General features: G+C 35.2%; 1 protein-coding gene across 2 annotated transcripts; it reads left to right on the top strand.

Annotated features, from left to right (window-relative positions):
• The first annotated feature begins 798 nt into the window (after nucleotides 1-798).
• LOC18592058 (Insulinase (Peptidase family M16) family protein) lies at nucleotides 799-14,920 on the top strand. Of its 2 annotated transcripts, none has more exons than XM_007018552.3 (26): nucleotides 799-1,050; nucleotides 1,230-1,450; nucleotides 1,694-1,985; nucleotides 2,071-2,312; nucleotides 3,028-3,226; nucleotides 3,638-3,685; nucleotides 3,904-4,011; nucleotides 4,105-4,293; nucleotides 4,388-4,687; nucleotides 5,373-5,474; nucleotides 6,129-6,263; nucleotides 6,521-6,745; nucleotides 7,362-7,565; nucleotides 7,681-7,851; nucleotides 8,390-8,539; nucleotides 9,483-9,620; nucleotides 9,822-10,049; nucleotides 10,141-10,293; nucleotides 10,454-10,580; nucleotides 12,585-12,705; nucleotides 13,031-13,151; nucleotides 13,258-13,338; nucleotides 13,495-13,596; nucleotides 13,756-13,906; nucleotides 14,365-14,499; nucleotides 14,608-14,920. In XM_007018552.3, exons 2-25 carry the CDS (start codon nucleotides 1,266-1,268, stop codon nucleotides 14,454-14,456), a joined length of 3,864 nt encoding a protein of 1,287 aa, XP_007018614.2. In that variant the 5' UTR covers nucleotides 799-1,050; nucleotides 1,230-1,265; the 3' UTR covers nucleotides 14,457-14,499; nucleotides 14,608-14,920. The 2 variants fall into 2 exon arrangements, with proteins under 2 accessions (XP_007018614.2, XP_088665122.1); XM_088808996.1 differs by having other exon boundaries at nucleotides 878-1,450; nucleotides 4,388-4,451; nucleotides 4,536-4,687.
• The last annotated feature ends 504 nt before the right edge of the window (nucleotides 14,921-15,424 follow it).

Below are 15,424 nucleotides of genomic sequence, written 5' to 3'. Positions count from 1 at the left end.
AAAAAAGTTCAATACATAAAAAAACGTTTTAAATTACTCCCATTAGTTTTGTACATGCTTTACATGGCTATAAACGGAACGAGCTGGACCATCCGGATGTGCTGTGAATAGATCTAATAATTTTAAACACGACACGTTAACACGATATGAAAAAATACGAGTTAAACAAGTTTTAGATTTAGTGTTAACGTGTTTCGTGTCTAATCGTGTCTGATATGTTAAGACACGAACGTGTCAGACATGACAAACACGTTTAAGCACGTTTACTTAATCGTGTTATCATATTTAATTGTGTTTAAACGTGTATACGTGACACATTTATTAATTTATTAAAATTAAATAGTTAAAAATTATTTTAATTTATATAAATAATTTTAAATAATTATTTTAATAAATTTTTTTAATTTTATAAAAAGTATAATGTAATTATATATGTTCAATCCTAATTTTTAATTTTTAGTGATTATTTGATGTCATTATTATTTTTATTTTGTTATAATTATTTTTATAATTATAAATTTTAAATTTAAATAATAAAATTATATTTAATTATAAATATTTTTATTTAATCATGTTAAACGTGTTATTAATCGTGTCGTGTTGTATATTGACACATTTAACAAACATGTTAATCGTGTTGTATCGTGTTGCATGTGTATTAAATATATATATATTTTTTAAATTTAAAATATAAATATTAAACGTGTTATATTCATATTTAATTTTAATATTTTTAATCATATTTTATATATTTATGATACGTTAACACGAATCATCGTGTCTAAGTGTGAGGGCTTTGATTTTTCCTTTTCATGTGTATGGCATTGGCTGCTGCCAAGATTTTTTTCTGTTTTGGTTGATTAACGTATTAGAAGCGCATTTGGTAGTCAACGTGCAAATATAATAGCAGCTTTAGCGAGTCGGTTTAACGGCCATCAGTCCCTTCTCGTAGCCTCCTTTGTATCAAAAAAAAAAAAAGGGGGTGTTTATCACTTCATCTTCAAAAAAGGAAAAGGAAAAACAATTTAACAAAAACCACACAAATCACAGGTATGAAATTGAATATAATAAATACAAAGTAAAATATCAATTTAAGTGTTTAGTAGTAGCACTGGTATTTTATTTACTGAAAGGAAAAAAGAAAATAAGCGGGGGAGGGGGAAATGCAAAATCTCTTGTAATTTGGTTAATCATCTTGAGAGTTGAAATTAATAGATAGCTTGTAGCAGTTAGCAGCAGCAGCAGCAGCAGCAGTGGGGCAAGTTATGGCAACGTCGTCAAGCTCATCAGTGGTATCGGGAATCCCACTCTCTCAAATACGATGGGATACCTCCAGAGGGGGAGGGGGAGGGGGAAGAAGCATAGTTAGGGTTAACAGTCCTGTTCCTACCGCTTCTCTGCCTTTGACCCGTTTCCGTTTCCATCTTCCCCCAACCCCTGCCGCTGCCAGGTAAACTATTTTTTCTGAAAATAGAATTTAATCTGCATTTCACAGCACTCCGCGAAGCATTATATGAGAATTCTTTCATTTCGTCATAATAATTTATTTTAACTAGAATATATTATTATGTCTATATTGTGGTTAATATAGTGGATTAGTTTTCAAGTATCAGCTTTCTCGATTAAGTAATATTATCTCAATTCTCAACTCAACGAACCCTTATCTGAAATTGAGATGTTTTGGCGGATGAAGGTGGCAAGGTGACGTTAGAAGTAGAAATACTATTGGATTGGAATTCCAGAATTGGAATAATAATACTATTAGGAAGAAGAAGAAGAAGAAGAGCGGTGCTTCCAAAGCATGGAAATGGACTTCCCCTGTCTCATTCTCACAACAGTGCAAAAGGTGGATCCCCTGCTGCTCCTCCCTTAACCGCAACTGCTACCGCAAGATAGCACCCTTGCCTCTTGCAACATCTGTGCCGGCATTTTTTCCCGACAAATCTTGCTTTCCTCTCTCTGCCCATACACTCAACACCACTTCTGTAAGTATTTTGTTTCTTTCTCTGCTTTCAACTCCCTGAATGCCATTTTTACTCAATTCTTTAATTTAGTAATAATTATTTTCAGGGCAAACATATCTGCGCTCCTTGCGCTACTGTTGGTCCAGATGAGCCGCATGCAGCAAGTACGACCTGGCCAGATGGTCTTCTTGAAAAACAAGATTTTGATTCATTATATCCACAATTTCAAACAACTGAATTAGAGGGGTTTTTATCTACTCAACTTCCTTCCCACCCAAAGTTACATCGAGGACAATTGAAAAATGGCCTTCGCTACCTTATTTTGCCAAATAAAGTTCCACCAAACAGGTATAATCTACCCTCCCAACATTGGCGAGCCACACATTATAAAGAAATAAAAAAATTCTGAGATGAATTTATATCCCATCTTTATTGGCATTTTAGTGCATGAGAGAATGTTTACTTTTGCTTTCTTCTTGGGTGTAAAATCATTGAATGCCACCCATCTATTAGGTTGCAAATTCTCAATAAAATCTGGGCTTGGTTGTTGTATTCACATTCCTTTCCAATTCCCGATTATCATGAATTGACGAATTGAAAAACAAACCCCAAGCTTAATCTTCAACTGCTGACAATAGTTCCTTCTTGTTTTATAGATAGTGCTGGTGAAGAGCTTCAATCATTACATGTGTCACCTTTTTCTTCTATAATCTGGCTACTGATGTTTTTTGACGTCAATGCACTATTTTCACTGTGCACCATGAGCATAGTTTTCATGCTTTCTTCTCTTGTTAGGTATAGACAGATTGTAATTATAATTCCATAATAAACTTGAGTTTTAAAATCAGCTTCTTTTATATGTCAACAGTTTTTATGATGTTAAAAGCACTGTACTTGGCTTGTGTTTAATTATCCAGAAAACTTCACTTGAAGAAACCTGATTTTTGAATAATGACATAGTGAAATGTAAGGCGTCATCAATATATCTGCTTTATGTAGATGAGACAATACCCTCTCTCTTTCTCTCTTGCATTTACATAATAATATTTTGGAACAACTTTAGGTTTGAAGCACATATGGAGGTTCATGTGGGATCAATTGATGAGGAAGATGATGAGCAAGGAATTGCACATATGATTGAACATGTCGCATTCCTTGGAAGCAAGAAACGTGAGAAACTTCTTGGTACTGGGGCTCGTTCAAATGCTTACACTGATTTCCACCATACAGTTTTTCACATTCATTCACCAACTTGTACCAAGGTTTGTCCTTCCTTTTCCTTTTCTATACGTTTGCTTGTTAACCTTAACTTTCTAATTCAATTGTAGTGTCTTTGCTTGTTTGCTTGCCTCAGGGATAAAGTTCTTGAATCTTCCATTCTTTGTTTATATATGTATTTTACTCTTTTTTATGTGCTTTTATCTTGGTATGATTTTCTTTTTGCTGTTCTATAATTTTTTATTTTGGCATAGACTTAGAAAAGAAGTTAAACAAGTTAATATTTAGTTCAGGATAGCTATTTTACCTTTCTGCATTCGCCTGACAATCTATGAAATGATTTATGGAAGAGCCATCTGTTGAAATTTATTAACTGAGTATTGGTTGAATGGGTTGGTTTATACCTACAATTGGTTTATTGTATATTTGATGGTAAAAAGGTTGTTGTTTACCAGGAATCTGATGAAGATTTACTTCCACTTGTTCTGGATGCCTTGAATGAGGTATGAAACTCAACTACATCAAAATCTTTTTTTGAAAGATAATTTGGCCAAGTTGAAAGATAAGGACCTATTGCTTATGTTATAGCAGCTGGACTGGATTTCTTATTTTCCGTTGCCCATGTCTCCCACCCCTTCCCACCCAACCCTAAGATAGAAAAAATGATTCTCTTAATCACCATGAAATGTGTCACATTGTCTTTATTGTTTCTTGCATACAGATAGCTTTCCATCCAAAATTCCTTTCTTCTCGAGTTGAAAAGGAGAGGCGTGCTATACTTTCAGAATTACAGATGATGAACACAATAGAGTATCGTGTTGACTGTCAGGTGCTAATCAGGGTGATTCTATGGTTTAGCTGCTTATTATTTTATGTTAGCTCAAAATTCCAATCTAGCATTTTTTCTTTCTTCTGAATGCAGTTATTACAACATCTCCATTCTGAAAACAAGCTGAGCAAAAGATTTCCAATTGGATTAGAGGAGCAGATTAAGAAGTGGGATGCAGATAAAATAAGAAAATTTCATGAACGGTGGTATTTCCCTGGTAATGCGACTTTGTACATTGTGGGGGACATTGATAATATCTCAAAGACAATTTACCAGATTGAAGTATGGCACAAGCTGTTTACTTATTATTATTTATGTCTTTGTTCCTAAGAAGCAGTATTGTGATTCTTGACTGCAATCTGTTGATTCTATGCAGGCTGTTTTTGGACAAACTGCCCTTGAAAATGAGATGCCCCCACCACCTACTTCTAGTGCATTTGGTGCCATGGCTAGTTTTCTCGTTCCTAAGCTCTCAGCTGGGCTTGCTGGAAGTTCATCTCATGAAAGATTGTCTAATCCTGCAGATCAAGCTAAGATTATTAAAAAGGAAAAGCATGCTGTTCGTCCTCCTGTAAAGCACATTTGGTCCCTCCCTGGACATAATACAGACATGAAGCCACCACAAATATTTCAGCATGAGTTGCTACAGAATTTCTCAATTAACATGTTCTGCAAGGTTTGCAAAATTATGCTTGCTTTGTGAAAGTTTATGCTTGCTTTGTGAAAGTGTTTGTCTGTTTTTCTACGGTTAAAATCTTATTGTTCTTCTTTTTCTTGTTGTCAAAAATTTCATATAAATACTTGTCCACGTTGTGTTTCTGTGCTTAAACTGTGTGGCTAAAAGTTTCTGCTCTGTGGCTCTAGTTTTAGTTTAATTGGAGTCCCTGCTCTGCTGCTCTAGTTTTGCTATAATTAGGAGTGTGATTGTTTTATAAGTGGTGCAATTACCAGTGCCAAACATATGATTTGGCATACTTAATTATTGTATGAGTATTATAGAGCATGTTTATATGTAAGTAGGGAACAGGCGGTTTATCCTTTCTAGATCAAATGGTTCTGCTAAACAAGTTTTTAGATGCTAGTTGTTTTCTATTTATGAGAATTTAGTTGTAAGTACATCCAAACTCTAATTATTTCATCCTATTCCCAGAAAGAACCAGTGTCCTGATACAGTAGTAGTTGTACAGTGCTCTCCTGGTGCATTTTTATTACTTAATTTAATATGTTAGTCTGTCTTCTCTCTTATTAAATTTTATTTTTATCCTTTCATGCTGACCTACATTTTGTGTGTTTGTAATTGGCACTATAACAACTAGACCTAGACATTTGTCTCAGATTTTGTGTTGTGAATCTTCCTGCAGATTCCTGTGAACAAGGTTCAGACTTTCGGAGATCTGAGAAATGTTCTGATGAAAAGAATATTTCTATCTGCCTTGCATTTTCGAATTAATACAAGATACAAGGTATTCTGATTCCCCAAGCACCTTTTCACCCCTTATCTTCCAGCCTTTATTACCCAAGGAGAGCTTGCCTTATCTTGTAAATGCCATGATCTAGCTGATTAATTCTGAAATTACTCTTATCATGCCGTCTTCAAGTTGCCCAAGTAACATTTTGTTTAGCACCAAGTTGGCATTGCAATTCCCTACCTGCTTTTGCTAGTGAGAACAAATTCACCATAATTGGGATTTTTTATTGCAATTTTTATTTTGTTCAGCATTGCGTTTACAATTAAATTTGGCAATTGCAATCAATGTAACTGCAATTTAATACCAAAAGGGCTCTTATTAACTTGTGGGGGTTATAAGGGAAGTATAGGTACACATAGGGTGTTTTACTATTTCGAGGAATAATTTACTGGGAGGTAAAACAGTGTGGCAAACTACAGTGAAATTTTTGCAGACATGATTCTAGTTAACTTGCTTTATAAATCTATCAGTACTCTACTTTCTGCACTTCTTTCTATAATTTTAACATTTTTTTATTCTGTTATCTTCTTTTGTCAAGTTGAATTGCACCCCCCCCCCCCCCCCCCTTCTTCTTTTCTTTCCAAGACATAACAAGAATGACAACAACATTGCTTTTGAAAATTTTGGCTAATTTATGGAAGTTTCCAGAGTTCCAATCCGCCGTTTACTTCAGTTGAATTGGACCATAGTGATTCAGGAAGGGAAGGATGCACTGTCACAACTCTTACAGTCACAGCAGAACCCAAGAACTGGCAGAACGCAATTAAGGTTGCTGTTCAAGAGGTTTGTGTTTCTTTATCATTCTCAGTCTTCTATCTTCTTCTGCTGATTTTACCTGTTTGCTTAATTGGTGCATGAAGTGCTTGGGTTATTATTGTGACAATCTTCTTGGAATTTACATTGGACACATAACGCAATCTTGACTCTCGTTTCCTTTAACTTTTCCTCTTTATTTGCTATATATGGGATGATGGTAGATAATTTTTTCAATGGAATCATAGTGAATGGCTGTAAAGCCTAATATATTTTGTTGGTCACAGGTTCGAAGGCTCAAGGAATTTGGTGTCACTAAGGGTGAATTGACTCGCTATATGGATGCACTGTTAAAAGATAGTGAACAGCTGGCAGCAATGATTGATAATGTGTCATCAGTTGACAATTTGGATTTTATTATGGAAAGCGATGCACTGGGCCATACAGTTATGGATCAGACACAAGGACATGAGAGTTTGATGGCGGTCGCTGGCACTGTTACTCTTGATGAAGTAAGTTCACCAATAATGATCCTATCCTCTGGCAGTGAAACTGTTTTTCATGCTTTCTTTTCTACACATGATCATTTTGATATTTTTTGTTTAAATGAGGAATATCTGCATTATATAGTTGAGCATATGAGCTAGGGTGGTGGAAACTAATGTTGGTTGAAATCCGGTAGTAGGATCTTTTGGAAACAGTCAAGCACATAATTTTGCTTTCTGTATTTGTGAAAATTATACATCTTGGACATATACTGGCACTATGACAACATGGCTTGCAGTTATTATTGCCTGTAATGTCAGGACTTGTGTCTCCTGCGAAGTATGACAGAGCTAGTTGCTATGATTTAGAAGAATATTGTTTTTAAAATTCCTTTATTCCTTTCATTTGCCCAAAAATGATATGGTGTGAAGATTTTATTCATTATTGAGAAAGAAATATCTAGTTGGTGTGTAGATGTGGGATTTCTATGTAATGCTATATCATGTAGACTGGTGTAACCTCAATTAAGAAGTTGTTTGGAAAATGTGATTTTCCCCTTTTTTTGGTGCTGCATAACACAATTTTACATTTTTTAACAAAAAATTTCGTTACAAATAATTTTTTTACTGTTCTGTGGTGTAGGTCAACTCTATTGGTGCACAGGTATTAGAATTTATCTCTGATTTTGGAAAACCTACTGCACCCCTTCCAGCAGCAATTGTTGCATGTGTTCCGAAAAAAGTTCATCTCGATGGCATTGGTGAAACTGAATTCAAGATAACCCCAAGCGAGATCACAGCTGCCATAAAGTCAGGATTGGAAGAACCCATTGAAGCTGAGCCTGAGGTCTTCATCTGTATCTTTTTTTAAGTGCCATTTTGAACTTCTTTTGCTTAGTTTATCTTTGCAGGAGATGTATATTCAAGTTACGTCACTGCTAAATGTCTTTTCTTTTCTGCAGCTTGAGGTGCCAAAAGAATTAATATCTCCACTGCAGTTGCAAGAGTTAAGGATGCAGAGGGGGCCTTCTTTTATTCCTCTTAGTGCTGAAATGAATGTTACAAAAGTGCAAGATAAGGAAACAGGGATTACTCAACTCCGTCTTTCTAATGGAATTCCTGTAAATTATAAGGTATGCTTTGTATTTGTTGCTTTGAGTTTCTTTTTGACCAATTAAAAATGAATAATGATTGTTTATTGTTTAATAGTACAATATGATATGGGTGATTTGAGTATTTTGCATTTCCATGTAGTTGTAGTTGTTTCTAGAAGATTAAGTCCTTGTCAGCCAAATAGATCTTCACTTTTTGCTTAATGTTTGCTTGTTCTTTTTTTCTTTTTTAACTTGTTGAGATGTCTTCTTGGTGGGGATTTCTTGAATTTTCTTTTTCCCTTGACACTGATTTGTTGTTCAGGCAGGTAGATTTTTGGACTCTTGAATTTGGACATATTTATTTAGAAATGTCAAATTCAGGATATGTATCTTTGCATGACTTCCCCAACCAGTTTCTATATGATAGGCTAAAGATATTTGGTATCTGATTATACTGATTATGGATGCACTGATGATATCTCAAACCAACAATATTTGTTTGGTTAACTCCACATGTATTTCTCTCACGGGGGATTGGTTATTCTTATATCCCTATTAAACGTTTATTTTTGTTTAGATTTCAAAAAATGAAGCCCGAGGAGGTGTAATGCGGCTCATAGTTGGCGGAGGTCGGGCGGCTGAAACTTCTGATTCAAAAGGAGCTGTTGTTGTAGGTGTTCGAACTCTCAGTGAGGGTGGTCGTGTTGGCAACTTCTCAAGGGAACAGGTCTTTTTTTTTCTTCCCTGTTCTTATCACATCCTAAGTAGATATATTTGGAAAAACTGTGAAAATGATTGTTTTGCTGGATTTGTGCCCTTTCTTTGGGTTTAATTTAGCTATATCAAATAGTGGTTGGCAGGATAAAAAAAGATGGTGATACGGTCCCTTGAAACGGATCGAGTTATGGGACGGTGTGTGGAAGGGTTTGGTTTAGTTTGAGGTACGCTAGGTACTTGGGTGGAAAGTTTCTTTTTTCGACCTATGTTTGTAGTGCTGGCTCGTTAGAGAGAACCTACAGATCTCTTGAGTTTTAAGTACTCAAAAACTTGAATAGATTCTGAACAACCTCTTTTATTAACTTCACTCCTTTTTAACTACAGCTTGGTGGAATAACCACCCTTAAAGCAAGAAAGTGGAAAGGTGGAGACATAACCTCCAATAACATGAAATAGAAAACTACCACTAACAATAAAATAGGGTGGAGACACAACCTCCAACAACATGAAATGGAAAACTACCACTAACAATAAAATAGGAACCACAATGAAACTGTTAACAATAAACTGCCAGCAACTAACAGCAACCAATCAGATATGTTGATTTAGTTTATACTTCCCATGTGTGAATCCCTTGTAAACTAAGGGATTATCTGATGTGCTAACAGATGGAAATGCCATGATGGTTAGCCATGATGGTTAACCATGAATTTTTGTTTCTTCTAATGAAAGAAAATTGAGTACAGCTGCCTATGGCCTTCTTCCTTTTATGATGATCATATGTGCTATTCTCTCAGCTCTGTCAACAGTGACTAACTTGTTATAATTGGACTTGTTATCTGTTCTGATAGCTACTTTTGGCATGCTGTTATAATCTCATTTAAAATTCTCAGCCTTTTCGTCTTGCCTTCATGCATTATTTGTCTCATGTGTGTTTTGATTTGATTCCCTAGGTAGAACTTTTTTGTGTAAATCACCTGATAAATTGCTCCTTGGAGTCCACTGAGGAATTCATTTCGATGGAGTTCCGTTTCACTTTGAGAGACAATGGGATGCATGCCGCTTTCCAGTTGCTTCATATGGTGCTCGAGGTATCACCATGTTGATAATTATATAAAAGTTAAATCTACATACGCTGGATCTTTCCTTTTAATTTGCAAGTTATCGAGTGGTTGAGGAAAATATTAATGCTGTGCAAGAGTCATCCCTTTTGTGGATTCATGAATTTTTGTCATAAAATTCTGATTAGTAGTACTGTCTTGTAAGTTATGATGCTGGCTTCTGATTTGCAGCATAGTGTCTGGCTTGATGATGCATTTGATAGAGCTAGACAATTGTATTTGTCCTACTACCGGTCCATTCCAAAGAGTTTGGAACGGTCAACTGCTCACAAACTTATGTTAGCAATGATGAATGGTGATGAGCGCTTTGTTGAACCTACTCCAAAATCATTACAAAATTTAACACTCAAATCTGTAAAAGATGCTGTGATGAATCAGTTTGTAGGTGATAATATGGAGGTAAATGTTTTCACTCTTAAAACTTCTTACTGAAGCTGATATTCAACATGAGATTTTTTTTAATCTAAAGCTGTTTGTGTTCATTGTTCAGGTAAGTATTGTGGGGGACTTCTCAGAGGAGGAGATTGAGTCTTGTGTTCTTGATTATCTGGGAACAGTTAGAGCGTCAAGAGATTCTGAGAGAGCACATGGATTTAGTCCAATCTTATTTCGACCTTCTCCATCTGACTTGCAGTTTCAACAAGTGAGGCCATTGATCAAGCTATTGTTACACACATATTTGTGATGTGTTGGAAACAAATTTCTGCAATTGATCTGTACATTTATCCATGCATCATGTTTGGTTTCTTGCTAAAAGATCTGAGCATTTTTTTTCTTTAATGTGCTTATTTACTTTCAATTAGGTATTCTTGAAGGACACCGACGAAAGGGCATGTGCATATATCGCAGGCCCTGCACCAAACCGTTGGGGTCTTACAGTTGATGGAAAAGACCTATTAGAGTCAGTTGCTGATATTCCAAGTGCTGATGGTGAGTTGCCCTATGATGTTTAGAACTGGATATAATTTTTCCACCTTAAGTGTTCAGTTCCTTGGACTGCTAGCGATTGCATGGTTGAATAGAGTCCAGTTTTTATTACTAATATAAAATTGAACAGTTAGAGGTTGGAAGAGTTTTAACTTCAAAGCATACAATCAGCCTTGCTGTTGAGTGGATCTAAGTATAGGATGTACAAATTGTGATAACCCACTGGTCCCACTCCACATTGTATATGAATGTAAATGATGAGACCCATATAATGGTTCTAGTCAATCGCTACTAAGATTTGAGCTTAGTCTTTGGAAGGTGACATGGTTTATGCTTAATAGGCTAGGTTAGTGGTGCTTGAACTCAGGGTGTTACAATTGGTGTAGCATGTGCCAGCCTCGTGTGGGTGCTCATGCAGTGCTGGTAAGATCTTGTTTCTGTAGATTGGAACCTGATTGTGCTTGTGATGTGTGGTCTTGGTGAGGACATCCAAGGATTTGAGAAGATACAATTTGATATCTCATCCCACATTGAATATGAATGTGAATAATGGGACATAAGAGGGTTCAAGTCAATTATTACTAACAACTCAAGTTTGCACTTTCAAAGATCATATAGTTTAGGTCTGAAAAGTTGTCAGTTCAATGTTGCTTGGAAGTGGGTCTTTATAGTTGGTATTAAAGCATATGCCGGCTGATGTGGGCTCTTACACTGAAGTGTTATGATCATGGTTCCTGTAGTTGGTGTTGTTTGTGATTGTGATGGGTATTCTTGATGAAGACATCAAGGATTTAAATGGGTGGGTTGTGATACCTCATCCCAAACTGGATATGAATGTGAATGATGAGACCCATGTAACAATTCTAGTTGATCACTTCTAACAACTTGAGTTTAGACTCTTGAGAATCATGTGGGCTAGTGGTGCCTTGACTCGGGCCATTGCAATCTCGCATATTTTGCTGAGGAGCAATACCATCTATCTTTCATTTCGCATCTAAAATTTGCTTTATCTTTCCCTTCCTCTTATCTCCTAGTTTTTGCATTCCTTGTGAGCCAAAGGGGTGCTCATTCATTGTATGAGCATATGGATCTATCTATAACTAAGCGCAAGTTAAATGATTTCGAATAATTTTTAATGAAAATATGTTTTCAGTTGTTTTCTGGAAATATATTCTCAGTTATTTTATTATCCAGAGTTTTTTGTATAATGATTGTTGATCTGGTCAAAGGTTGAGCCACTCATCCAGGTCCTTAAGTCCAGCTCAATAGCTTGAGTTTGGCCTGTGATTATTATTCTACTAAGTATAATTAATATTTACTTAATTATCATTCTGAAAAATATATTTAAAAGTTAAAACTTTAAATTATTATATATATGGTTAGGTTAAGCTAGGCCTGGCCTTGGCTTTTAAGGATGTCACCCTCGTAGAGCCCGACCCAAACCTAGTCTGGCCCGACTTGTGGACAAATGTTAGTGTTCATGTATTCTCAACTGCATTAATGAGACTATACTAATTAAGGTGCATAGCTAGTTTTATATATATAATTCTTTCTTTGTTTTGGCATTTAGTCTTGTTCCTTAAGGGAAAATCTTCTCTCTCTTTCCAGATTAAACTTTTGATTCATTGTACTACAATTATTCAAATTGTCAAGAACTACATGTTAAACTAGTGTGAAAAGTCCACAAAATTTTGCAAGTCTTAGTTATTGTTTTTTCTTTCTGTACTAGTTAGATTGGCATATCTTTTATCAGTTTGTTTTCTCCTCATCTTTTCCTTCAGGTACATGGGAAGAAAATAGAAGTTACTATTAAAGTTGGTATAAATTCAATGCTGCTTATGGGATGATTATTATTAGATCTTGTGCAAGGCAGAAGTAGTTTTGAACTTTTGATTGTTTTTATGCATTAGAATGGAAATCCTGGCTTATGTAAACATGAGTTGTATTTTCCTTGAAATTTAAACAAATTTTCTTGTTATATCTTATAGCTGGTCAATTGCTTTGCAGATGCACAACCCCATTCTGATGAGGGAAAAGACATTCAGAAGGATCTGCAAAAAAAGCTTCGCGGTCATCCACTTTTCTTTGGCATAACAATGGGGCTGCTGGCTGAGGTCATAAATTCTAGGTAATGCTTCTTAGCCAACTGCATGTAGTTAGCAAGTGAAGCAGAATTTATCTGAAATGCATTGTTAGTGTCTGCAAAGTGTTAAATCCTTGGTTGTTGCAGCAAATCGTATACCTTGTTCCATTGTTAGATGATGAAATATTGAAATTCCTTAACCATGAAATTGCAATCAGGAGTGTTGGGTTTATTCCACATGCAACTATTTATTTAAAATCGCTTTTATCTTTTAAGAGTTTCGTGTTTTTACCCCTCTTGCGAGTATTCTTACAAATTAATACATGTTTTTGGCAATTACCTTACAAAAATTCTCCCATGCTTTACACAGGCTTTTTACAACAGTCCGGGATTCTCTTGGATTAACATATGATGTATCATTTGAATTGAACCTCTTTGACCGACTTAAGCTCGGATGGTATGTGATATCTGTAACATCAACTCCAAGCAAGGTGGGGGGTCAATCCAGATCCATTTGCATTGTTTTTTTGTTTGTTGTGGTTCTTGTTATTATTTGACTTTTTTGACCTCCTCCATTTTTGGCTGATGAACTTCCAGGTATATAGAGCTGTTGATGCTTGCAAGAATGTTCTTAGAGGTTTGCATACCAACAAGATTGCCCCACGGGAACTGGAGAGGGTTAGTTCTTAAACAACTATTATAAGTACTTTTTGTGTTACCATGTATTTGGATATTGTCTTGCAAAGTATTTTGGTTCAGTTGAAAAAGAGCATAATTTACACGAACTAGTTGTCATTTGTTAAAAGTTCATAAATGCACTCCTTAAATCTGCAGGCAAAGCGGACTCTTTTAATGAGACATGAAGCAGAAATTAAGTCAAATGCCTATTGGCTTGGATTGTTGGCTCACTTGCAAGCTTCTTCTGTTCCAAGAAAGGTGATATGATATGTGATAGTTCAGTCTTTACATTGAGTTTTTATGTTTGAAACTTACTTTAGTGTGAAAAAAGTATTCCAAAATTTGTCACTTCTACTTTTATGTTTAATTTCTTATTGGTCATGGTAATAAATCCATACTTGTTTATTTGGAATTCAGGACATATCATGTGTTAAGGAGCTTACTTCTCTATATGAGGCTGCTTCTATTGAAGACATATACCTTGCTTATGACCAGATGAAGGTGGATGAAGATTCATTATACTCATGTATTGGGATTGCAGGGGTTCATGCTGGTGAAGGTACGACAGGTGAGGGCATACCTTGATGTTTTTTAGCATTTTAATGTTTTAATTGCCTTTTTACTGAACCTGATAAATCTGAAAATACCAGTCTATTTCTAAACCAATCAACTAGTTTCTGGAAACTTGATTAGATGCAAAGCTAGATCTTAGGAAGCACAGATATGCAGACACAAGACATATGGATACAATGATAGAGCGATTTGTAAAAAGTTAGGACGTGAGAAGGTGGGATACAAAATACTAACTAAATATTGTATACATATTTATATATATAATTTGATTAGTTTTAATTAAAAATATAGACAAATATGCCCTAAAATTTCTCAAAATATATAAAATTTTCTTAACAAACATTTTGTTACCCCAATTTTTTTAACCCTTAATTATTTTAGCATAAGGATAATATATTGCTCCTGGTTTTCTTAGAAGAGTTTTCTTCTCCTTGTTCATAAACTTCTGTGCAGCTTCCGAAGAAGAGGAAGAATCAGACGGAGGCTTTCAGGGAGTTATTCCTGTAGGGCGTGGTTTATCTACAATGACGAGGCCAACAACATGAGCCTCCGTGATTGCGCCATTTGCTGTGGTTTGGTAAGCAGAAGGTTGGTATAATACACAAAAGGAAACCTCTCTCTCAACCCCCCTTAACCTTCTTCTTCTTCTTCTTCTTCTCTTAGTAAAATGGTGAGACTAATCTCTCCATTTGCCAGCTTGCCCTGTGGTGGAATCTTTGATGATTATTTGAAGGGCAAAGCGACAAAGTCGTAGCCAATGGTATGGAAGAAATAATCATGGAGATGCTATGTCAAGGTCACACTAAATACAATTCGTTGGAAAAGCCAGATTTATGGCATTACATGATTTGATACCAATTGACACATGTATTCTTTAAGGGATATTATTCAATGCTTGAGTAATAAATTTGGCTTTATTCCCCAGTCCCCACCTTCTTTCTTTTCACCCTTCTCATAAAATTGTAAATTGAATAAATTTTATGCCCCATAATTCAAAGCTCGTTTCTCACTCTGAAAGTCTCCTCTTTTAGCTTGCAGTTTTCTACGAGCACAGAAATATATGGTGTGGGTTTCCACTTGGAACACTTTTGACTCTCACTACAAACCGATATACAGTTTCAATTGGGAATTATTAGGTTCGAGATTAGGGTTTAGTTGACATTATAGTGTAAAACTCTTACTAAGTGTTAAAATGTCTGAAAAGGATATAATATTAGAATGATTCTGTTTTCAACATTTTTAAGCTGTTCAAAAAATATAAATTATTGTAAAAAATGAAATTTATTTTAAAAAAATGTACAGAAAGAATAATTTTTAAATATTAAAAAAAAAAAATTAAAACTGGAGTGAGGTAGAGAAGCCATGTCAACGGAAGACAGGGTTAAAAGAGTTTAAAATGAAGCCAGTCGATGAAATGGTCACAAATGGTTATTTTAATTTTTCCATTAATGTAAATTAATCTTTCCTTATATATACATATATGTAGATAGATACGTGGAAAAAGCTATATATC

This window comes from Theobroma cacao, chromosome 8 (genome assembly GCF_053813885.1).
Source record: "Theobroma cacao isolate CCN51 chromosome 8, ASM5381388v1, whole genome shotgun sequence".
Lineage (NCBI taxonomy): Eukaryota > Viridiplantae > Streptophyta > Magnoliopsida > Malvales > Malvaceae > Theobroma > Theobroma cacao.
Note: the sequence above shows the minus strand (reverse complement) of the source record. Positions and strands in the feature narration are given on the sequence as shown.

Excerpts from the sequence above, each read along its gene's own strand:
- LOC18592058 (XM_007018552.3), top strand. The coding sequence starts at position 1,266 with ATGGCAACGTCGTCAAGCTCATCAGTGGTATCGGGAATCCCACTCTCT. Across the intron at positions 4,294-4,387 it reads AGACAATTTACCAGATTGAA|GCTGTTTTTGGACAAACTGC; the intron begins GTATGGCACAAG and ends GATTCTATGCAG. Across the intron at positions 6,264-6,520 it reads TTAAGGTTGCTGTTCAAGAG|GTTCGAAGGCTCAAGGAATT; the intron begins GTTTGTGTTTCT and ends TGTTGGTCACAG.